This window comes from Tetrao urogallus (assembly GCF_951394365.1).
Source record: "Tetrao urogallus genome assembly, chromosome: 20".
Taxonomy (NCBI): Eukaryota; Metazoa; Chordata; class Aves; order Galliformes; family Phasianidae; genus Tetrao; species Tetrao urogallus.
The window spans coordinates 4,177,946-4,203,258 of NC_136833.1; the positions used below are offsets into that span (position 1 = coordinate 4,177,946).

The window sequence follows — 25,313 nt, forward strand, 5'->3', positions numbered from 1 at the left end:
TTGATTGGCGTTTTCCTCGTTTGCAAAACACTTTTTTGAGTACATCATTAGAGATATTGTAGGGATTATCAGGTGAGTTTCCCCTGCAGCTTTATTCTTAGCTTTTGGCACTGCATTTTGCCTATGTGGGAGATTCTAGATAGAAATAATGCCTACATAATGCCACATTCTCTTTTTTAACACAGCCAATAATTGTATTTTGTCTAACAGTTGTTCTCTTTGCTATCACCGTGTCTTCATAATTCTGTCCTTGTCTGGGTTGATGTTTTTTGCCAGTAACTTACCTGTGCCTGGCTTACACAGCCTGGTGCATGGGCCATGGTGGGAAGCCCAGGTTTGTTCAGAAAGCGAGTTCAGATAGCTGGGATTTGGGCAGCAAGTAGTGCAGCTGTCTCCATCTGGGAGCTGAAGGCATTTTACTGTCCACAACAAATCTTCAGAAAGATGGCCTGGCACTCTGTGGAAGGTGTCCTTGTTCATGGCCTTAGTGTGAGCGCCGTGGGGATGAAGTGTTGTTGCTCTTTCCTCTGAAACCAATTGTAAACAAGGGTGGAGTTGCTGGCAGTGCATTTTTCAGACACGCTGTGCCTTTTATTTTTTCCTTTCCCTGTTCTCGGTTTTTGGGAGGATTCAGGTATTGCTGCTTAGTTAATAGGGACGGCATCCTGCTTTTTAATCTTGCATCATGTGTAGGATCCGCGTTCCGACATGGTGAAGCTTGTGGACCCTTTTAAGTACAGCTTCATTATTTATAAGGCATTAATCAGATTAATTTCGTAATAGTTTCCTGCTAATCCTGCCATTGTTCCTTAACCCAGAACCAACGAAAGCATGATTTTAATTCCCTTTTAGTTGCTGCAACATCCTTTTATTATCAGTTACATTTTTATTAGAGTACTTTCAGACAGTTGTTTAAAACCTGAAAATGATCGTGCAACACCTTAAAATGATAGCACTAACTATTTTACTGCTGATAAGAGGACAATTTATCAAGCAAATCCCCTTTTTATTAAACTCGTGTTTCTTTGTCAGTAAAACTTTGTAGGTTTCTTGCTTTCTGCATAATCCCAGCCCTTATTCCAGCAGACAGAGGCTGACATAACCCCAAATTAAGTCAGAGCACCTGCATAGGCAGCCCCATTGATTTCAGTCTTTACCACTTGTCTCATCTGCAATAGCATTTTTAAATACTCCAATATAAATGTATGTATGTCATTACAACAAGGCTGTTATCATCAAAATCAAAAGGTCATCAGGCGGATTTCTGAATGGCTGTACCTAAGAAGCACATCATTTTCAATGCTGATGAAAATTTATGTTTTCTGCACCAAAAAGGATGATTGGGAAGAGCAGAGTTTTACTCAATAGCTTATCATGATAGGGTCATTGAGATGTCAATTACATATTTTATATTTATAGAGCACTTCTGCTCGAGAAAGATTCCTCCCAGACACCAACACGTGTGTATGAGAAAAATTAATGATTTTTCTTCATCTTGAAATGGGAATGGTTCGGAAATAGGAGGTGTGTTCTAGGAAATGAATCCTCTTTCCACGGGGGCTGTCTGAGGTGCAGGGGTTGTGTTGCAGTTGTTCTGCGAGGGGTTTTTCTGGATCGTGTAAACAGAAATGGGTTTCTTCCCGAATCTGGGCTTCTCTGAGGCCGCCACCACGGTTCTGATTTGATTTATTCTTGTAACTGATTAATGAGAGAATGAAAGTTTAAAAAGCACTCACAACTCGCTTCATTAATAGCCTTTCTCTTTTTAGAAATTGTCTACATTCTGCTTTTGAACCGCCACACCAAATATCATTTTACAATCCCATCATGTGTCCCTCCTAAATTAGAGTAGATTTAATTGCTCTGAAGGAGCTCCACAGAATGCATGCAATTGAAAGGAAGCATTTTTTCACTTTTTTGGGATAGACTCATTGTATCGGCAGCAATTGCTGGTCTGTTAGTTCATTTTTTTTTTTCCGTGAAAGACTTGTAATAGAATCATAGTGACATTAAGGCTGGAAAAGGCCTCTAGGATATCAGTCCAACGTCCACCTCCCACCAGCACTGCCCACTGCCCACCTCCCTCGGTGCCACATCCCCACAGCTCTGGAACATCTCCAGGGATGGTGAACCCCCCCCCCCCGTGCAGCTGTGCCACTGCAGCACCGCTCTTTGGAGAGGAAATTGTTCCTCATATCCAACCTGAACGTCCCCTGGTGCAACCTGAGGCCATCACCTCTCGTCCTATCGAAGCAGTGCTGATCTCTTGTAGTCACACAAGTTTTCAGTGCTGGCTGTGAACAGCGCTTGAATAGATGATGCTAGGGCTGGGCAAGATCTGGATCTAGCTCATCTGTATGAAGATTTGGGGGAAGAAAGGGTTCTTTACTGTCTGCTACAGGTGAATGAGTCTTCAGTGCCCACCCTTGGGAACAACTTTACTATCAGAGAGTTTTAATGTCACATTTTATATGGTCCAGAACAGCTCAAGTTGCTGTTTGCAATTGAACATCTGTTGTGGTCCCATTAACGTATGGTTGTGTTACACTGGCAAGTAAAGCATTTCTGTGCACATTCTGGAAGTGTATATTAATATTTTGAGATTTTTTTTTATTGTTGTTCTTGGGGATCAAAGGTGGGACATTGGTGAAAAATTCAAACCCGTACTTAGTTGGTAAGCAAGCATTCTTCCTCAGTTAATAGAATCATAGAACTGTGAAGGTTGGATAGACCACTAAGATCACCCAGTCCAACCATCTACCCATGGCTGTGGCCACTCCAGGCCATGGCCCTCATGTGACACTGACCCTTTTCTGGAGCACCTCCAGGGGTGGGGACTTCACCCTGTCCCTGTGCGATGCATCCCTGCCATTTCTGAGAAGAAATGTTTCCTAATACCCAACCTGAACCTCCCCTCGTGCAGCTTGAGGCCGTCACCTCTCATACTGTCACGGTTACCTGGGAGCAGAGGCCATAAAGGTGATCTGTGTACAGCTACTATTTTAAGATCATAGAGCAGTTGTTGATGTCCTGCATTGAAAAGTATCTTTCATTACAAGGAAAAAGCAGGTAAATTATTCTTATTCTTACTATCCATGGCAGTGCAGTCAGACCACTGGAGGTGCTGTAGAGGCTCCGGGGAGTGCAGAAAGTTAGGTTGATGTCTTGGGAAGCAGGTAGTTCTGGGAGACTGTAATTAGAGCAGATTTTGTAAATATTTTTGTGTTCCTAAAATTGCCATCATGTATTATCTCAGTTAGTCGTGACAATAACCAGCAGCAAGGGAGAGAGGAAGTGGAAGGAAAGGGAATCAGTACACAGCAATGGGGCCGTCCCTCTTTCTAAGAGATGTTGCACGATGGGCAGCTGAACTGGAGCAGTCATAAGTAGCCCAACCTCTCCTTTCTTTTTCCTGCACCTTCAGATAGGCAGCCTCCAAAAAGCAGTGTCCTGTTAAATCATGCTCAGAATTTTATAGTTTGGAGCAAGTGCTGTGCCAGAATCCTAACTGCTCAGTTGTGAAAGCAGCTTTTCAAAGTAAGGAAGGAGCTCGGTCCCACATTCATTATGAGGCTGTTGCAAGGAACTGCATTGTTTTTATGGCTTTGCGTTCTTTGGCTCAAAATGTAGAAATCAAACAAGAGATTCTGCTTCTTATTATACAGGTGCGTGAGTCAGCTTCTTGTTTTGATTTTTAAAGCCTTTTCAATTGTGTAATAAAGTCATGTTGAAATGCATTTTAGCACTAAGTGTGCTGTTTCTCTAAAAGCTTCACTGTAGCTGTCTCTAGAATTATTCCATTTTCCATCCAGATGATGACAGCTACCCACAGTAGGAGCTCCTGGCTCAGCACCCAGAGTTACCAGAGCTCAGCTGAAGGTAAATGCAGCTTAAGGTCGGATTGGGCTCATGAAAACAGGAGTGACCAAGGGAGACCTGTGTGCAGATATTGTTGTTCCTAATCCGGGTCCCAGTAGATAGGAATGCTTTCTGGGAAGGTCTAGGTTAGAAGTGAAGGAAAATGAGATTCTTGCTGTTAGGCTGGGCACAAAGTCGTGCACAGTGGAAAACTGTGTTATGTGTAGTGTAGGAGATTGGACTTCCATTTCTCAAGTCCTTTTAAGACACACCTTGTCTTGTTTTAAATAAAAACCACTGACTTGTCTATAAATTATGCAATTAGTTTTGATTTTCTTCTGTTTGACTGAAGCAGTTGTTTCACCTCTAACTCAGGTTTGTTAAATGTAGAAAGGCAAAGCATCCAAGAAAGATGAAGTTTCCCATTCCTTGATGATCTCGCTTACTGACAGAAGTGCATCTTCCCTGTCAGTGGCTGCAGGTTCAAGTTCAGATGATTTGGTGCTTAGCTGAGAGCAGACAGCATCATAGAATCGTTGAGGTTGGAAAGGAGCTCTCAGATCCCCACCTCCATCCCCACCCCCCCATGCCCACTGCCCACGTCCCTCGGTGCCACATCCTCACAGCTCTGCAGCACCTGCAGGGGCAGCGACCCCCCCGACCTCCCTGGGAAAACACCAGTATAGAGAGTCAGGTAGAGGAAACAGGACCTGGCTTCGTACTTGTAGATACGTAAGCACTGCAGTTCCTATGGAAAGATGAAAATTAGCTGAAAATTGCATTTTTCTGCAAAGCGTATTAGCAAGTTGCATTAAGAAAAACGTTCTTTGCGACTTTGAGGCTGCTTAGTTGCAGTGTCAGTAGGGGAGGATCTGCAGCGGGGTGTTGAGTGTCTACAGAACGAGCGGCCGTGGTGTGGAGCAGAGAGGAGATAAACCAGCACTTTGGATTCACCACGTGTTGGTAAGGGAGGCATCCCTGCTGCTCTGCATTGTACAGAAGCCAGACCAGGGAGGCTGGGCTGAGAGAAGCATTGCCTTCATGCAGCCCTCATTGCTTCCACTGCTTTGCACTTCGTCCTATTGAGCTCTCTTGGATCAGAAGTGCAGCACCCACAGCCAGCGAGGTCACAGCTGCAGCACTGTGCCCAGCACTGCTTGGGCAGAGGAATTATTTCACATCTTATTGGCATGCGTGTGGGTTTGCTGTTCACAGCTGTGATACTTTCCTCCTTTGAAACTGCAGGGCACTGCTGAGCCCTCACCAGCATGAGATCCGCTGTGATGCCGAGGTGTTTCTCACCCATTTGTTCCTACAGAAAACACAATTCTTTTCAATCTTGGGTTTCTGTCGTTTTTTCTTTCCCAGTTGTTTTGTTTTTGCTTTTTTTTTTTTTCCAGTATAAAAGTGCAGGGTACTTTATATTGCTCAGGCACTTACAAGCAGGTTATTATTTGTTCTGTAGGGGCTTTTTGGTTGCTGGTAAAGGTGTCCAGGCTCCATCTCCTTTTCTGAACTGTATTCTTTGTTCTCCATTTGAAACTGAAAGTAGATGCCCATTATAAAATCTATTGCATAATGTTTAGCTTTGGCTGTGACCAGAGATGTTGGGCAGTTTGTTATGTACAGGCACCTGAATCTTGGTTCAGCTGCTGATAATTGAGACAACCCTTCTGTTTCTCAGCTCTGTGCTCTTGCCTCCATCTCATTGTGCATTTTGCACCATGCATGCTCCTCTTTGAGCACAGTCCCAGGGCGCTCCCTGTTCAGCATTATGCTCGACTACACGCTCCAAAACCTGAAGGCAGCAGTAACAAGGTGTGACAGAAGTTGATTGCCCTGATTTTTACTCCTTAAAAATGTGCAAAGTCAAGTCTGAGGTGGTTCTACTGACACTGTGATTGAATTTACTGAGTCCAGTGATGTAAACACACAGTGACGGTCCGTACTGGGGACCCAGTTGGGAGATGCATGTATATGCATTTATGCAGAAGCTCACTGATGCTAATGGATGAAGACAAGGGGTGGGAGGGCAGAACCGATAACTTTCCGGGGGATGCAAGCAATAGATACTGTAAGGAAATGAAGTGCCTTATTAAACGTGGTTAACTAGGTGTCCTGACAAGTGCTGGAATTGCGTTCGTTACGTGATGTGTGCTGTGAAGGTGCAGTTAGGAGGCATCGTAAGAAACGCGACAGAGGATTTCAGATTGGTTTCCTGGGAGAAAAGCCTGGCTCTCAGGCAGTGCCGGGCTCTCCTTCCTCCCTCGGTTATTTCTGGGATTGTCATACTGTGCTTTAACTCTGTGGCTGATACGTGTGATTAATATTGGTTAACGAAGCCAAGCATTGTTGCTACTTTCTCCTGATAGCCCATTTTTCGGAACGTTTGGGGCTCTTTTGACTTCACAGTCCTGGTTCTGTCTTCATAAAGGAGCTTTGGAAGATAGAGCAGATGCTTTCATGTTTAACCAGTTAACTGTGTTTTAGTCTTGCTTTTTTCTTAACGCTGGCATGATGGTTTTTATTGTATGTGGAGTTGGAAGAAGTCGTGCAGCGAAGAGATGAGCAGCTCTCACAGTCAGTGGATTCACTGATAGCACTTATGATCGTCCATTACTACTCCTGAAGAGCAGCTCTCCTGCTCCTAGACCTGCCAGCGTGTGGTCCTTCAGAACACCATTTTGGGTAGGAGGAAACACGGCTGTAATCAAAACAATTACCGTCACAGTCATTTAAATGCAGAAGGAGAAACTAATGTGTGCTCCAAAGGGATGTAAAAAATGCACAAGTAATTCCTGGTTTTGAGGTTAGGTTTCTGATGTCCATGGGGAAAAGTTAATTCTTACCTTTCACTTTCAAGTGAATATTTCTGTATTCATTTCTCACTCTGCATTTAAATGAACGTGAGAGTAATCATTGTTTTGATTACAGTTGTGCTTCCTTTCCCCTGTAATGGTGTTCTTGAGTACCCCATGCTGGCTGTGCTAAGAGCAGGGAGCTGCTCCCAAGGAGGAATAATGGACAATTATGTGAACATTAGCAGAGGATCTGTGGACTTCTTAGGACTCCCCAGCTCCTAGAGAACACTTCTGCTGCTCTTCTCTGCGACGTGGGGCGGCTCCTCCGTAGGTCACACCAGGTGGAGTTGTGCAGCTCTCAGGCAAGCACACAGAGGGCTGCCTTCATTTGCCAAAGGATGACAGCGGATCCGTTGCGTCCCACTCCATGGACGTTGGTGTCTTTGTGTGTCACTCCTAAAAGCCAAAGGGCAGCAACACCCCATAACTCAAATACAGACCTTTCTCTTTGTAGTGATGGGTGATGACGTGCTCTAAGCAGAACTCATGCCTCATCGCTGCCGTTCTTTCTTTCCCCTGCTCTCCATCCACTCCCTCCTTTAATATTATTACTGCTTTAATAATTATTACTATTTTTGCTGCAGACATCGTATCTGTGAGCGGGAGATTAACAGAACAATTCCATTGGCAGCAGGCGAGCAGCGTCAGTGCTGGAATCCGCTGTGTCCTTTGGGATGTGACTTGGTGGGATGTGGCCATGGGGGCAGTGGGAACCTGCCTGCAGATGAGGTGGGGGGAATTCTTTTGTTGCTGCCGTTCCTTAAAGCCTTGTATGTACAGGATACTTTTGTGAATGCTTTTAGTCCTAATTTTTACTTTAAAGCCAAAGATACTGGGAATATAATGTGTTTTATTTAGAATTATGGTGCGTGTTGGGGTGGCTGTCAGTACAAAGGCTAATGCTATTTATTAAGGTCCTGGTTTTATTTAATAGCCAGATGAATGGAACAGTTAATAAAAGAAATATTGCTTTATTCCCTGACATTTATGTCCTTGGTTTCCAATAAAGAATTGAAATTATGAATAGTTGATGGTTTAAATTGATGTTTTATGTTGAACGCTAGCTATAATTTCCCCTCTGAGAATTGTAATACCGAGAAACAGATGGTTTTTCACAGTAACAAATTGCCATGTGCACGCTGTACATAGTGCTGGCTTTCAGATGCCTTCACCTCCAGCACAGCTCAGCCCCAGCACCGCAGCTCTCGGCGATCCCCGCTCCACGCGAGGTCGCATCGGTGCCTGGGGAGACAACAGAGTCCTATGGGTTGGGCTGGAACAAGCAAGCCTGCATCACACAGACAGCACAGGGCCCAGGGGCGGCTTGGTGCTCCGTCAGGTTACGGTGTGCTTTGCCTGCAGCTCACAGAGGATGAACGAGGGCCCCCTCCCACCTGCCCTCGTACCTCTGGGTCGGAGCATCCCCAGCTCTGTGCAGCCTGTGGGAGCCAGGCCGCTGCATCTGAGCTCTGAATGCTCGTTTGTGCCTTTTTAAAGTGTTCCTCACTAATTGTTACAGTGGGGAGGTGGTGTGAGATGATTAGCAGAGCGTTTGGCAATCCACAGTCAAAACTGCACTTTTTATAAGCTAATTATCTAGGGAATTGGTTAGTAATTACCACTGCTAAATGTTCTCGGCTAAAAGGTACGTGCAGCATTGGCACTGAAGTCGCTTCAAGCTGCACTTAGGGCAGAGGAGGATGGAGGTGAGCAGGTTTGGTGCCACACAACCTGCAGCAGCCATCCCAGCACACGGCCATGGCACAGCATCAGTGGGCACTGAAAATGCACAGCTCCCAACGCAGGGCACTTTGTGAGTAAGGCATTCATCATTCAAAGCTGCACGCATCACGTTAAGAGTAGAACTGGGTGGTTCAGTTGGAAGGGACACACAGAGGCCATTAAGTCCAACTTTCAGTACAGAACCCTGAAGAGCTCTCCTCTCGTTCTGAGAGGCAGTGGAACTGCGAGGTCTCTGCTTTGTGAATCCCAGCACCCCCAGACTTTTGTATCTCTTACAAGGTTTGGACCTGAGCGTTGTTATTTGGCGCACCTTGATTTAAACCAGTGGTGAAACAGAACTTTTTTAAGCAGCTGAAGTTGCTGGGATGCCGTGGCGTTAATCAGACTTGTTACCTATCCTGATTTTTGTGGTTGCTCTGCTATTGCCTTATATTCAAAACAGTGAAGAAATGCATCAGTAATCCTGGCTTTCCCTGTTGTCCCCTTTTGGCTTAATGTCAGGAAATGGCCCTTTGCAGTTGGTCTGACTCTGTGCTGCTGCTGGCGGATAAAGCACCAAGAGCTGCAGGACTGGAACTGAATGTGGGCATTGACAAGGGCAGCCAAGGTCGGAACAGCTTGAGATGATTGAGAATGCCATTCTAAATCTACCAACTGGTGCTTAATAAGTTACCTGGAACCAGCTCCTAGCAGTTCACATCACAGGGCTTAACCAGGAAAATTCAGCAGCAATCCTATCTAAAGTAACCGGAGTGTGGGTTGCAAGTTAAGGCTGCTCCATGAAGCTTGCAGCTTCTTAAAGCTTGTGTGATGAGAAAATCACAGTCAGAGTAGTTTAAAAGTGTGTTCTGTTGGCAGCTTCTACTGCGCGATTAGAAAGCACAAGACCCAGTTGCCATTAATTGTCCAGTAGGAAGGATTGGACAGAGAGGGTTTTTTGTACGCTGCTGGAGAAGTGGGATCAGCCAGAGGTGGGCAAAAGCCTGTATTGGTTCAGAGTCTGTGCTGAGGGCCATTAATGCACTTTATGTATTGCTCTTACCTTGAAGAATTCTGCCCTTATGTGGCTGGGTTGAAGTCCCAGATGAGGGGAAGACGGGACGGAAGGTTCAGGGGGTTCAGGAGGTCCATAATACCTGCAGAAAGAGTGCAGGGAGTCAGGACTTGTGTGTGTCAGATCTTTAATCTCTGCATTATTTCTTTGAAATTCATGTAAATCACACGAGAAAGTTAATCCAGTATTTTTAGCCTGGATTTCTCCAACCGAGCTCCTTTTTTTTTATCACTGTTACTTTCTTCTCCATTCTTTTTCCCATCCCCCTCTTGGTCTGCAGTTCTTATCCAAGCAGAATGGAGCACCCCATGCCTGGCATCTCTGCATGCTTGCTGCCCCGGCTTGAGCAGGGAATCCCAGGCAGGGCCCAGACCTGCAGAACCACAGCATGGTTGGGTTGGAGTGGAACCTTAAAGCTGGGGCACGGCAGGGATGGGGCAGCACCGCTCTGCGCTGCATTCCCATCTCCTAATGCACTTCTCTCTATAGTATAAGTGGGCACAGATGATCACTATAGCACGTTTTAGTGGAGTAACAGTAGATTTAATGTCGCACACAACAGATTATCATCACAGCTTGTGTGACCAGGAGATGAATCTCAAGGACACTGCAGTGATCTTCCACCTTGGGAAGGTAGTGAGCACTGCCAGCGGTGCTCAGCAGCACGGAGAACAGAGAGAAGGGGTTTGGCTGCAGCCTGCCTGTCCATGGGCAATGTGAGCTGTGTGCAGGTGCAGCCGTCCCGGTACTGTGTGCATCCCATACAGCAGTGCTCGGCCCTCTGCTCCTTCTGCTCTTAACGAGTTTCATCGCTGCTCCATATAAATGAGGCACAATCCGAAGCTGTCAGACCTAAACTGTGCCTTGCATATACACTAAGTGAATTTATTCAAATTTCTCTTTAAAGCCGGGAATATTTATAATAAAACTTGTCAGGGCTTCAGTTAACAGTTTACACTGGGAGTATTTTTGGTTGTGAAATACAAAAACAAGTCCAAGAACGACTCTGTGAGCTGATATTATTCTGGTTGCCTCGCATATGGAAAAGTCGTGTTGTGATTTCAACAACAAATGAGGAAATTGTCAAAGTTCTGTGAAAATTAATTAAGCTCAAACTTGTGTGAAAATTAATTAAGCTCAAACTCCTATGAAAATTAATTAAGCTCGAATGAAAATATGTTAAAACACTCCTCAAATTTATACTAATGCGGCTGGCAACAATTGCAATAAAAGAGCAGCAGATGCCTCTCATTCTGGTTGCGCTGCTTCTGTCTGGGGCTGAAATTGGATATACATAGGATGAGGGGGAACGGCCTGAAACTGAAAGAGGGAGGTTTGGGTGAGATGTGGGGAAGAAATGGTGCAGCCGGGGCTCAGCACTGCCCATAGAGCGTCTCTGCCCCACGGCTGGAGGTGCTGAGGCTGTGGCTGGGCGCTGGGCAGCCTGAGCTGGGAGCAGCCCATGGCACAGGGGACGGAGCTGCGTGAGCTTTAAGGTCCCCTCCAACCGCAGCCGTTCTGTGCTACCAAAGCACGAGCAGCAGGCTCATTTTTTATACCCTGTGATGTTCCTGGGGAAGCATGCGGCGTGGAAATGGCTCCTGGAGCTGCGGGCTCCCATTTGCTGTCTGTCTGCTATTCGTGTCAGCAGCATTTCCCCAGCCCACGGCCGTCTGTCCTCGTGTATCCTGTCTGAAGGTCTGTGCTGGGGCAGAGGCCAGTGCGGAGCGAGTGCGTCCCGTCTGCGTTTCACTTTGTGCTCCTCAGTACAAATATGTAAAATCATATGTTTGAGTGGAGGAAGCGCAGAAGTAAACAGTATATAAAGATGACTTCTGAATCCCTAGCAGCAGAAGGGCTGGCTGCACTACGGAACTGTCAGAAGGAACAATAGTGGGAGCAAATCATGTCTTTTTTTAGCTACTGGGATAATATTTTGGAACAGAATGAAGGCTATAGCTTACGAATCTCATTTCCCTCCTTGGCTGTATCAAACGCAGAAGGGGAATGAATCTCACAAATGTCTGCTGGCACGTTAGAAAAAAAATGAAAGCAAAACACGGAGTTCTGGAAGTGCTGCATGGAGTTTGTGTGCTGGGCTGAGCACACACAGCCCGGAGCATCCCTGGGTCCGATGGGAGCACCGTGGAGCTCAGCCCCGGGTGCAGCCCCTGGCTGAGCCATCCAAAGCACCATCTTTGTCTGCTCCTGCATCCAGGGCAGACCAAAGCCCTCCAAAATCAGCTGAACCAAATGCGTGGAAGCCTTGATGCGAACAGGAAATTGATCCTCCAGCACAGCCGTCCGGAGCGCCAAAAGCTCCTCTTTCAGGAAGATAATCAGACACAAAATGTTGCAAGCTCATCAGCTGGGTTTCACTTTGGTATTTACCATCGGTTCGGTTTAAAATAAGCATTTAATTTGTTCTCAAAGTGTATTTGGAAGCCTTCGTGCAGGACCTCGCAGATAATAGTGCCTGAGCGTTTTGTTTTGTTATTGGAAAGTGAAACCAGATGCAATGTCGCCATCCAGGGCTGGCTTTGGCTGGCTGGGAGCTGTGGGAGAGTGCTTTTATCACATTGAGAGCGTTGTATCAGGCCTGGCTGGAAGGGTGTGGGTTCCACACGGGGTTTTCAGATGTTGGAAGAGAAATCCAACAGGCGAAGCAGCAGAATGAGACTGTCCTGTTCATAAACGGGAGGAGAAAAAGAGATTCGTTTGTGGTTAATTTGACAACTCCCAAAGCTGTCAGTACAATGCAGCTATATTAATTTCCATATGTACTACGTGGTTGTGCTATCTAAGCCTCCTTTCTATGCCACGGGACCAAGTTCTTGTGCCAAGTGTGAAACCAAACTGCTTTCTGGATTGAGCGTCACTGTGGGACCCTTTTCTGCACCAGCAGAGCCTCAGTGATGCTGCAGGTATTTGAGCACAGGGTTACTTTTCCATGTGCAATGTAGACAGACTGCTGTTTGTGACAGCCATATAAGAAATGCCCACTTCAGATTTACTTTCCAAGCAGCCCTATCTGCTCTCTTCGTGCTGGTGTCTCTTGGGATGATGTGTTAAGGATTGTCCCTCAGGGGATGCAGAAGGAAGAGCCCACTGTGCTTGCCATGCACTTAACCCACAGCCCACTGAAATAAGCACAGCGTTCACCTTTCTGTTCGTGCATCCCTTCCAAGCACTGCCACAGCCTCATCTGTGCCATCCCAACTCATCCAGGTCTGCGTTAAGCACATCTGAATCTTATTGACCACTTCTTTTAGAAGATGATGAATCCCCGTTCTCCCAGAGCAAATAGATTTAATGGAGCAGATTTTTTTCTTTGATTTATGTTGGCCATGAGCAGGAAGCAGGATTTCAGCATCCAGTCGGCAGTGCTGTGCAATTACAGAGCGAGGCAGGCAGTGTCTGCTGTGCTGCCCTGTGACAAATGGTGCGGGGAGTTCTGGTGTCAGTGCATGATGTGTTCATACAGAACCAGAGCGCTCAGTGCTGCGGTAGCTTCGAGATCGTGCTTTCTTGAAAACTTGCTTTGAATGGACCTTGGGTATGTGTGAGGTCTTCAGCTTACTGGTTGGACAGTGAGGAGAGGCAAAACCAAGCCTTGAGAACAAAGATGAGGTGTTAATCATAGAAGCACTGAATGGTGTGAGGCCATCTGCTCCCACTGCCCGCGGTGCACAGGGACACCCACAGCTCCATCAGTGCTCAGCCGCCCAGCCTGACCCTGGGGTCTGCAGGGATGGCACCACTCCTGTCTGGGCAGCCTGCGCAGTGCCTCACCACCCTCAATGAGCTCCCAGGAGCAGTGCTGCACTCACTGCAAGCAGCAGGCTGCTGTGAGCCTTTAATATTGAACGCAGCACGACCTGGCTGACGTGGCTGCTCCTGACTTCTCGAGTATTTAAATACCTTTGAGTGAAGTGCACGCTTGTGCTTAATGTACCCGATGCACTCAGAACATGGACAACACTCCATTTTTAAGCTGGATTCTATATAAAGTTTAATTTTTAAAGGCATCTATAAATTATCAATGACATCTGTTCTGAAAAATGTCAATTCTTATCCTTAAGTTAGTGGAATCTTTTTGTCTTGTGTAACATCCTCTTCACATTCAAGCCCTATTGACACACGGTTTTCAAGTGACACGTTGCTATTCCAGGACCTCATTATTTAGACGAATCTCGTTCTAATGTAATGACAACATTAAGTAAACACAACTATTTCTGGTGCTCTTCTAATCCCATGGCGATAACTACCAATGATCTTGGAATCACAAGGCCACTCTTGGTTAAACTGACCTATCTGCAACCAAAGAGGGGTTAACGCACTGTGCTGAGTACGAAAAGTAACGAGGAGGAAAAGAAAACAGAGGCTCAGCCCAGGAAGATGGGAATTCTGAGATAATATTCAATGTGCCCAAAGGGACAATGCCGCCTCTTGTTGTTGCTGTCTATATTTAGACACCATGCTCATATGCAACTTAAAATACCTAGAATAGCACAAAGAATTTTTTTTTCCCCTTTCATTTGAAGTGGCACAGCACAGGGCTGTTAATTTCGGCTTATCACAGCTGACACTTGATGGGGGGGGGGGAGGTTGGAAACAGCAGTTTGAAGCTTTAACTCTTTCCTCGTGTGCCCTTTGAGGGAACCCCTGGGCTCTGTGAGCTCTCCTGGCTGAGCTGAGCTCCGTACCCCTCATGTAGGAGAGCTCGGTGGGTCACTGGTTGATCTGACGCCCACTGTTGTTTGTGCAGCCGATAAGGGGCAGAACAGCCATTAGTGAACCTTCCGGCAGTTCACTAATAGGTTTTGCTAACTCTGGCTTCCTTCTTACATCAACTGAAACTCCTGATTAGTGAATGTAAGCAGTGTGATTTATACTGCAATGCTCCAGTTCGCATAAGCCATGATTTTCACACTGTTGGGATCGGTGTTTCTCCTTTTCTTCTTTTGCTTCTGCTGTTTCAACGCAACTCTTCCACGTTTTACCCCATTATAGGCGATACCATGGAGTACTTCCAGCTGATGAGACACAGAACAGCTTCAGTTGGAGGTGACCTTAAAGCTCATGGATCTCCATCCCCTGTGCTATGGGATGGTGCCCAGCTCAGGCTGCCCAGGGCCCATCCACGGCCCCAGCACCTCCAGCCATGGGGCAGCACTGCTGTATGGGCACTGCCAGGGCCTCGCTGCCCTGACTGCAGCATTCCTTCTTCACGTCTAACCCTCTTTTAGTTGAAAGCCATTCCCCCTTGTTCTGTCAATACAGATAAATATATATAAATATGAACTTCATGAACACATTGCTTGCTTCATTGCGCTGGTTTTAATGGGTAGCACTCCGGAGTATCAGTTAGAGCTGTCAGAAGTATTGGGCAGAAAGATAGAAGAAGAATGGCTGCCATCCTTCCTTAAGCTCCACACTATTAAAAAGCATATGGAATAGAGCTGAATTCCATCCCTCCTCTTGCAATAGGAGCCAACAGCTGTTTGTGCTTCCGTTATCTGATAATGGCAATGAAACATTTCCCTGCTTTTGTAATGATAACTTCAAGAGCAGCATCAAACACAGCTTGTTGGGCAGCATTGTCTGCTTTGATGAATCCCATTCACAAGTGAGTTACCTCAGCCCTGAGGTCTGGAGGGCTGTGACACTGTGAGGGCTGCTCCTGTCCCTCCATCTGCACCATCCAGGGGGGGCTGTGCTGGGGGAAGGCTGCCTGCCTAGGAGCTGGGCTGCCATCCCTGATGCTGTCTTCTTATGCTTCTCCTGGAAGAGCCCAGGGCTGTGCTGATAGGAGCGCGGCCCCGAAACAGCCAGGGATTTCTGTTCAGTTCCTCATTCCGTTCCCTGCTGTTCCACCATCTCTGTCGGTTTGCTTTTCAGGAGCTGGCCGTTCCATTTATTTTATTCTGTATATTTTTCATTACAATGCTTCCAAGGAAATAGTTCAATAAAGCGGTTTCTGAGTCCACACGGCTCCTCGCTCAGCTCGTCCTGGTGGCCCCGTCCCCTCAGGGCCACGCTCTCCCATCACTCCTTCATGCACACAAAACTCCATATTTACTTCCATTCTTGCAGCCTGTTTGCCCAGGTTTCAGTGCTGGGTTTGAGGAGCTGCAGTCTTCTCCGTGCTGAGCCCTCAGAGGCTCTGGCTGTCACTTCTGAGGTGCGTTGGAAGTATTTTGCTGGAAGCTGCTTGGACTCGGTGCTCTTTGGAGCAGACTTTGGATCCGGCTGAAAGCTTTCTTTACTTTATCACATGTTATTGCTTTGGACATAGCTGAGGTAGTGCAGAAATGAACGTGTACAAAAGGCAGTCGTGGCAAGAAGCTGAAAGAAAAGATTTTTCTGGATTTAGGGATTGTTGCGGGCGTTGTTGGAATTCCTCTGTCAGTCCCGTCAGTCAGTTTGGACCTCCCCTGTTTCTTTTCCTTTAGCACTTAGTGCTGGGCTGCTCGTGGTGCTAATTGGTATTTCAGGTAAGCTGTAATGGAAGCTACCTGCAGTCTGCTGAGGTGCATGCCTTCAGTTTAAGTGAAAATGTGAGTTTCACAGCATCTCACTCCGGTTTACTTGTACTTATAAACGCGTTTCAGAGTAATACCGAGTTGTTAACAATTTAGGTTTTACTGAAAAGTATCTTCGCAGAGGCACAGAGATGTTGGGGCAGGAAAAGACCTCTGAGATCACCACCAAGTCCAGCCCCAGCCCAGCCCACCATGCTGCTGACCGTGCCCGACAGACACCTGCACCTATCCTAATGCAAGCATTGTCCTACATCACTTCTACAGTCTTGTGAAGAGTAGGAAAATGGTTTTGAGAAAAGGGTCTGCCTGTGTGTCCAATTCCATGGCACTGCAGATTAGGGAATCCTGCCATTAGGAGTAAGGTAAAAAGTTTGCAGCCTGGGCTGAAGTGATGGTAGATAAGTCCATCTGCAGTTGCCATATATAGTCATACAAGGAAAAGTCTGCACAAATCCTCCAGACGTTTATGGACTTCTCTGATTCATCTGTCAGAGCCAAACAGCTCCAGCCAAGAGATAGGGAATTTGTGAGCCCGCACCGAGTCGCCGCAGTGCTGCGAGCCGGAGGAGCTCAGGGGGAGAGGAGCAGGAGCAGGAGGAAGGGCAGCGCTCTGAAGGCTCTGCTTTTGGTGGGAGGTTCAAGAAGATGAGTAACGTTCTGGAGCTTTTTAAAAACAAAAAAACACACCAAAAAACTTGAATTCATTTCCGTTGCTATCATCAAAAGTCGGCTTGCTAAATTTAGCAGTCTCCTATAGACACTGGGCTTGTGCTAGCAACAGTAAAACTATTTTTCCTTAAGTGCAATTTGTCACCTCCCCCTTCTGAGTTAGGAGAAGATAAGCTTGTATTAATGCTGTTGATTTATTATTACACAAGTATGTCTCATTTTAATCTGTTATTGAGTTCATTGTGATTCAGCGCTGGGCTCGCATGCCTTCTGTGATGGAAAAACAGCGCTCAGAACAGACAGACTCAGCTCTGTCTCTTCTCCTTTCTAAATCTTCAGTCCTCTGCGTTTCTTCCCCCGGTCTTCTCATCCCCCCGCAGCGCACCGGGCAGTTCACAGTTCGCCATATGAATTTGGGAATTGCTCCCAGCTGAGACCATATATTACAGCGTGAGGAGATGCTGCTGCCCCAGAGCGCTTTTTGTGGGATTTTTATTTCTTAAGTTCAGCTAACAAGCACAAAATGCATTGAAGAAGGCTGCAGTGAGGTTTTGCTTTCTTTCATCTGGATGATTCATTTATTTCTACTGTGTGCTACCAAAGCACATGCGCTATGGGCAGCACAGAGGTTCAGCAGGAACTTGGCCGGGAAGCACCGTGGTAGCAAAAGTTTGTTTTCCCTTCAATAGCTTTGTGTACAGAAGCGACGTGAAAAGATGTGCGCCGTGTTTCGTTTTTATTTAGGTCAGGAGGATGACAGTTGGATTGATTTTGAGGTGTTTTTAGCAGGCGTGCTGAATTAGACGTAGTAAATCATAGCATCGCACTGCGCTTTGAGTTGGAAGGGACCCCAAAGCTGCCTGGTCCCACTGCCTGCACTGCACAGAGCGCCCACAGCCCGAAAGCATTGACACTTACATTGGAAGAAGGGAATGCTGACTGTAACGATACAAATCTGTACCTGTGTTCCTACATGCAGGTGTGCTGGTGGTTAATGACACAGCCGTGTGATAAGTAACGGTAGGCAGAAGGTTTTGCAATATCTGATGTCCTGTCAGCTCACAGCCTGGCCCTGACTCACCTGAGATCAGTACGGATCTGGGAGGAAAAAAATCCTTTTCCTTCTTTTAATATTTAAGACAGAATTATTCTTCTTCCAAACTTAGCCTGTCTTTAAAGCAGTGCATTGATATTTGGGACGTTTTTCCACTCTACCTCATTGCAGTTTTGGAACTGGGTGCCATCCCTGCAGACCCCCAGGGTCAGGCTGGAGGGCTGTGAGCACTGGTGGAGCTGTGGGTGTCCCTGTGCTCTGCAGGCAGTGGGACCAGATGGCCTCTGGGGATCCCTTCCAACTCCAGCTGTGTTGTGACTCTGTGATTCTCTGATCCCAGTCATTTTTAGCGGCTGCACTGTGCATACGTAGCAGGACAGAATCCCCCCGCTGGCACACTGGGTTTGGCCTTCTACCTGTAGCTCAGGTACGATGTGCTGATTCACACACAGCTCTGCCAGTGGTGGAGGGAAGGTGGAAAATTACCGGCGCAATTATGGTTTCACATTAAATACTCCTCGTTTAAAATCCACCGTGTGAAGCATTAGTCTGTGTTTGAACTGGTGTTGTTAATTGGACCACAGCACTCGTAGGTGCCTTTTCTGCAAAGTCACGGCCCGTGTCATTAGCTTCTCATTAGGCACGTTAATTTTTTAAGGCTCATAATAATTCCCTTTTTTTCAGACGCTCCCCATTTTACACCGAGGTTTTAGTGATCAGCCTTTCATTTGCTTGGAATTGGCTCTTTCCACAGCTCTCCTACCTGAGTCATTTTTGTTTGAATGATCTTTTTTGTTTCCTAGCAACTCCGGTTTTAAAGTTCCGAATTGTTTCTGTTCAGTGTCTTTTGTAGCCAGTGTTAACTTGCTGGTTTATAAGTGACACAGAAGTTCCAGCGTGGTTCTGTGCATTCATTTGTAAAGTCAGGTTAAAAAAAGAATATTTTTCAATGTTATGTATAGTCTATGTGTTTATATATAGACATACGTATGCATATATGTATGCAACGGTTCTTCTTTTGCACAGCTGATTCTTTAAACAGTTGTGAGGTAGCTGGTCTGTTTATACGTTGCTGCATAAGCCCAGGGTAAACTTGCTAGCTTTCAGTTTATTTGAGCTTGGAAGAAGCTGAAAGAAGATTGCGTTCAGATTTGTTCAAGTGAGCAGTGCCACAGAGCAAAGTGGCAGCCGCAGCAGCATGGGACACCTCTGCCAGCGCTCCACTTTCCTCCTGCCCAGAGAAGCAGGGTTTATCTCCACCAGCACAGGACACGGGATGAGTCCCCAGATGCTCAGTGGTTACTGGGAGCCACACTGTGGAGCAAGGAGGGGATTTCCACCAGCAGTCAGACGTTGGGCTCGCTATTCTGCAGGACTGAGGATGCTGCCCAGCACAACCTGCCTCATTTCGGGGCATCTCCTCCCGTCTCCATCCTGCAGTGCATGCCCTGCTAACCTCCCCAAAGTGTCAGCATCTCCCTCTGAATCACAGCACATGTGTTTTGCTCCGCTCCTCCTCGCAGCTCGGAGCCCACACCGAGGCAGCCCTTCACAAATGGAATATTTTTTCACTTCTTGCTGGGTGGGTCCGTGCGCTGAAAAATAGGTCAAGAACAGTAATCTAAATCTACTGCTAATAAATAATTAAAGCTAATGGAATTTGCACAAGATCTGGGAGCTGAAATATTTCAGAACGCTGCGGTGTACATTCGGCGACTGCAAATTGGGATTTTTTATTTATCGTGCTGCGTTGAAACCTATCTATAAATGTCCCTTAAAAATCCACATCTTTTTGTGTTACTGTATCCAAATAACTACAAAGTAATAGAAAATGGTTAACATTGTGATTCATTCTTTAACGATCAAATTCCAAGTAAATACTTTAGCACCCTTAAGCAATAAGAGCTTTTATATCTCATTAAATCGTAGTTTAGCTTGAGCAATAAATGGTTTGCTTGTATGATTTAATTTGTCTTATATTTTAGGAATTAAATAAGTCATGTGGGCTGCTGCACGGTGCCTGTTTGGACAACTGTCTGGGGTGTCAGTTTCAGAGCAACGCTAAGTGAAAGCAATCAGAGACAAAGCCTTGTTTCCCATGTTGCACCTCCATGCGTGTGCCCAGCATCTCCGATGGAGGAGCTGTAGGTGCTACATTTCTTTGCAGCCGTCCCATCTCAGCAGCAGGCAGCAGTGGGCCCACAAGAGGGGCTGGCAGGAGGGCTCCTCCTGGGGCTGTGCCCTTCCTTCTCTGTACGTGACAGATACATACATCCAGCAAACCTGTTGGGCTCTTGGGCTTCCAGTGCTTGGTTGGTTGGTTGGTTGATCATCGTTTCGCAGCTCTCACAGGAGGTGCCTGGGGTTGGGGGCTCAGCCTCACCAGGCCTGAGCTCCTCGTTCTGCGTGGGCTAACGAGGAGGGAATCCAAAGGGATGGGATGTGGCAGTGTGGGCAGCTGGCTGGGGGCAGGGCAGCTCGGAGATATCAGCAGTGCTGCAGGTGGCTGTGGCTCACAGGGACGTCTGCCCTTCCCAGCGCAGCTGGCAGCCCGTGTTGCTCTCAGGGAGGTGATACATGGAGCATATCATGGGAAGTGTGGCCACAGGCATAGGAAATGATGTTGCCCATTTCTTTTGGTTTGGTTTTGTTTCGCAGCAGCCCGATAGCTGCGCAGATGATGAAGGTGCGTGCAGGTCGGGCTCAGCTTCCCGCGCTGCTTTATCAAACCGGGGTCAGAGGGCTCTTGTTGTGACATTCAGAGATAAGCGTTTGGGAAGTAAATGAGATCGAGAGTCTGAGGGGAGATCAGAAGATGCTGTGCAGCTTCAGACCTCCAGTAAATTACCAGCACGGCATTGGTACCCTGACCGCTGATGTGTCCTTTGTACTGCGCCGTGTATTGAGATAGAAAGAAATAATGCAGTTGTGTGAACGATGTGTTTGTCGCCCAGGTTTTTCCCATAGATTTATTCTTGGCTTATTTTCCACAGAGTTATTTTTAATGCGAATGGAAAGGGAGTTAAAAATTGTTTGGATTCGGATTTCATTGTGTGGCTGCTTAATCAAAATATAAACCAGTTGTTTGTGCTCCTGAAAAGAGGAAAAGGCTGCATTAGCTTTCAGCTATCAGATTTGATTCAGACAATGATACAGCATCCTAATTCATCGTCTCTGCTTCAGATATCGAGTTTGTCTGTGATAGAGTCTTGTTCAGAAAACAGCTCCATCCCAATACATCATCTGCAGAGAGGGAGACCGAGCACGCTGGGCAGCACGGGGAAGCAGGCAGATAATGCCATTGTACCGGAGCGCTCCGATACGGCACTGCGTTGTGCTGATAAATTACCACTTGCTTTCGTGTTCAATTGCACGTATGGTTGTAGCTGCTCTGCTGGGGGGCGGTGATGCAGGCTGCATGTGAGCTGAGCACCTTTCCTGTTCTGATGGCAGCCCAGGCACTGAAGGCCACCACGCTCAAACACGGTGTCCTTGCTACCGGCCCCGCTCACTCCCCCGGGCCCAAACTTAACATCCTTCCTTCTGTTCAGTTTAGTGACAAAGAAGGTAAAATTCCATTTGATGTTAATGTCGGATTTCAAGACCGAGTCCGATTTGGAAATTTTCCAAGCTGCCAAAAAGAAATGTCACCAGCACAGTGTTTGCTGGTGACTCGTGGCATATGTGGTTCTGATTTCTGCCTGTTTGTTTGCACTTCCCTTTTGCTGTGAGCTGTCTGGAGATGGATGCTGTTTAGCTGGGGCGAAGCAGGCACACAAGCAGGGCACAGGGAAGGTGTGTTCCTCAGCCGTGCTGTCTGCCCAGAGACCTGCATGGCAGGTAGGGTTATCTTAGTGAACAACCTCACAGGGCTTTGCTGTCTGTGCAGGCAGGTGGGGTGGGTGCCCGTGCTTTGGCACTGGGAGCAGTGCTGGGTACCTGACAGCTGTGCAGCAAGGCTTGGGGTTGGTCATGGGTTAAACCTCCTGTTTCCACTTTCATGAAGTGCTGCTTTGCCTGAGTGGTGTAATTTTTCCCTGTTTGATGAAGTTTAAAAGGATGCCAGCGTCCTGACTGTACATCGTGTGTCTCACTTTATATTTCAGCGTGCATTAAGATTTTGGCCCCAAATACAGGCATTTATTTTGCCAGTGATGGTTTTGCGTTTTCTTTGATGGCATCATCATCGGGCTACAAGGAAAACACATTACAGAACATGCAAAGCCTCCTGGCCTCCCTCTGTAGTCAGGAGATGGGAAAAGCTGCTCAACCTGCTGCTCTGCTCTGGGAGAGGCGTTACTGACAGGCAGTCGTGGTGCACACGGGCAGCACTTACCCTTCTTCTGTCCCAAAACAGACGACAGAAAATATCAGGAAGCATTAAGGTGTAAAAACAGAAGCGTTTATGGGTTTGGTACGGAAGAATGAGCTTATAAAGCAGTGACATTATCCTGAGCTTGATGGGGATTAGCTGTGTGGTACTGCAGTAACCAGGAAAGCAGTGAAATTTGGCCAATCATTTGTCTTTGATAGCTTCATTTACGTTCAGCCCCCTAAGCCATCTCTCAGGGAGTGCAAGAGCTCCTGCTTCTCCAACTCTCTCCGCCACTTGTCATTTAAATGACAACAACCGCTTCTCCAAAAGCCTGCTTTTCCTTCAGCAAATCAGACTAAACCCGGTGCTGAGGGTATTTTGGTGTGTGGTTTGATGTCCAACTTGCTGCATGACTTTGGACAGAAGCGTTTTTGCACTGGAAAAGAGAGTGTCTCACATTTTTATGGTGACCCACTGTTCTGATGGGGCCACCCGTCCTGGGTGACCAGTCTCAGTGCTGCCCTGCTGGAGCCATGCAAGGCCAGGGCCTTGGGCTGCGCCTCCTGCGCTTTCTTTCTGGCTGCGGATGTGCTGTGCAGTTACTGCTTGTGCCTCAGCAGTGGAAGATGATGGCAGAAATGGAGTCACAGACTCACAGAATGGCTGGGTTGGAAGGGACTCACAGCCCTCAGCCACGACCCCTGCCATGGGCTGGGTGCCCCCCTGGCTCAGGTTGCCCAGGGCCCATCCACGGCCTCGGGCACCTCCAGGGATGATTTCTGAGCTGGGGCCTCACCGCCCTCTGACGAAAGAATTTCCCCCCATGTCTAACATAAATCTCCCCTCTTTAGTTTAGAGCCATTCCCCCTTGTTCTGTCATTGTCAGGCTGTGTAAGAAGTTTTTTGGCTGTGCGTAATGGAGAGGGTCCACTGTTAAGTCACAGGACCTCACTCTGCTGGCATGCATGTGATGGTATTTCTGAGAACTGCTAAGAAAATGAGACCTGAGTCAGCTGAACAGTGGGGCCCCTAAGAGTTTTATAGAAGATGTAACTACTCCTGCTGTCCTGTCTTGTGTTGGTTGCTGAGTAAAACTATGCTAGAAACTTCTAGATGTTTCTGTAGGCAGCATTTTAGCGCATTCAGTAGTATGATGTGTTGTAATTCTGAAGAAGAAATACTTGAGTAAACAGAATCCAACAAACAATTCTCTCATCTTCAACGTGGCTATCTCCAGTTCTCTGATGGCTGAAGGCAGAGCAGTCTTGAGAGAATAACAGATAAATCAGGCCCTGTACAAAATGACGGCACTCCCAGCTGGAATGATGGTCCAGTCATATTTCTTTAAGCCTGGCTTCCACGTGTGGGATAAGTTCAGAGGTGTAGCTGCTGTGTAGGTAGATAGAGGCATTTGCTGCTAATCGTATTAGTGTTTCAGCTGAATGATGAGATTGGAGACGTTCAGTGCTTACCTAACATCAGTGCAGTTTTGTTAATTAATACTATCGCAACACATACAGGTATGTGTCAAGCTGGAAATGCAGACTTGTTCAAACTTAATTTTAGATGTACTTCTGCTTTAATCAAAGCTCCCGCAAAATGCAGCCACGTCATAAGTAGTATTCCAGACCCAAAAGCAGAGTTAGAGATAACTTGACAACAACACGTCCTTTCACATTTGTCTGATGGAATATTTTCTTCTGTCTTCCAGGACCTGCGCAAACAGGTAGCTCCACTACTGAAGAGTTTCCAGGGAGAGGTAAGAGCTTCTGCTTCTCTTTGTGCTTTTGTTTTTGCTCCACGTGATTAGTGTGCCCACAGCCTGTCAGCACGGCTAGGCCAGGATGGAAGCTGTGAGCACGGAGCATTGCAGGGGTTCTGCTTCCCTCTGTGCTGGCATGCATGTGATACGTTGCATTTGTGCTGGACAAGCTAAACTCATCCAGTCCCACTGCATTTAGCAGCCCTGAACGTAAGCTTTCTGCTGTGACTCAGGTGCACACACTAGCTCGGTATGCCTCGGTGACTTGGTGGTTTGTGTGCTTAATGAACTCAGTGTGGTATATGTGTGCAAAACTATGAAGATACCACACGTTGTTCCAGCTACAAAAGACTGCATTTTAGCTGTTTTTTAGAGGGCTTGTTGGAAGGCTCAAAGGTGGCAGGTGTTGGTTGGAAAACCAACAAAGTGCTCACAGCTCCAGGCCTGGGTCGTTCCTTGGTGTCTCTTCACACTGCTCCATGAGAAGTGCATGATCAGAGCGATCACAGCTTTAAAAGCCAAGTGGTGTTATTTTGAAGAGTTTCTATAGGAAAAGGCAGCGGAACCACTCTCAGAACGGGGCTTTTTAGCTGAAGCACTCCCTCTCTAAGGGAAGCCAGGCAGGGGATGTTGCGCTCCTTCAGGACGATGCTGTGTAAAGAGTTTGCAAGTTTCTCTTTATCAGTGCCTGGGTTGGGGTTGGCGCACGCTTTGTGTTCTGCTGCAGAGCTCTGCTCCTGAACTCAGCTCAGTCACAGCAGCAGCACTTTGGGCTTTGTCGATCTGTAATAAGGTGTTGGCTGATGTTGTGCTGCTGCAGTTCCCATCAGCGCGCAGAGAAATTCAGGAGCGTGTTTTTAGAAGCCTGCCTAGAGAATTAAGTACACAACTCCTATTATCTGTAATGAGGGTTGCATTTCTGATTGCTTGCTGAACATGTATCCCAAATAAGCAACAATTTCTCATCTTAAAAGCAGCGTGGAACTCTTAGTTTACTCTCCGATTTCCCAAGTACTGCTATAAATAAATAAATAAGTAGAACAACTTTGTCCTTGATATACCTAATAGCAATCTGTGAGAACAAAGAATGACTTGTGTGAGTCCATTTGCCAGTAGAAATTTACACTTCAGAACTGCTGTGCTCTTAAACCTTTTCACTTTAGTTTCAAGCTTGCAAAGCACTGACTGAAGTGTATGTATGCTTTCAGCACTGTTCTTTAATGAAGGGAATGTCTGAGGATCAAGTAAGAACCATAAATCCAAGTTTTGCTACAGTGAAGGAATATCCTGCCATTAGATCTCGCCTGTTGGAGGCCTTGGCGTGGCTCATAGACACTCTTCCTGCATAGATATCTGCTTCACTAATGTAAGAGCGAGGCTTGTGTTGGTATAAATTCAATCTCATAAAGTCTAAGAGTAAAATTCATTGGTAGAAATCCCCTCTTACTGAAG

At 46.7% G+C, this 25,313-nt stretch overlaps 1 protein-coding gene across 2 annotated transcripts in view; it reads left to right on the forward strand.

Moving 5' to 3' along the window:
* The window catches only part of CUX1 (cut like homeobox 1), a gene marked incomplete at both ends in the record, with an annotated part of 226,106 nt that overhangs the window by 61,706 nt on the left and 139,087 nt on the right, over positions 1–25,313 (forward strand). For both annotated transcript variants that reach the window (XM_079545066.1, XM_079545065.1), the window contains one exon: positions 23,811–23,858. In XM_079545066.1, coding sequence (XP_079401192.1) covers positions 23,811–23,858 — 48 coding nt within the window. The remainder of the gene's footprint in view (positions 1–23,810; positions 23,859–25,313) is intronic.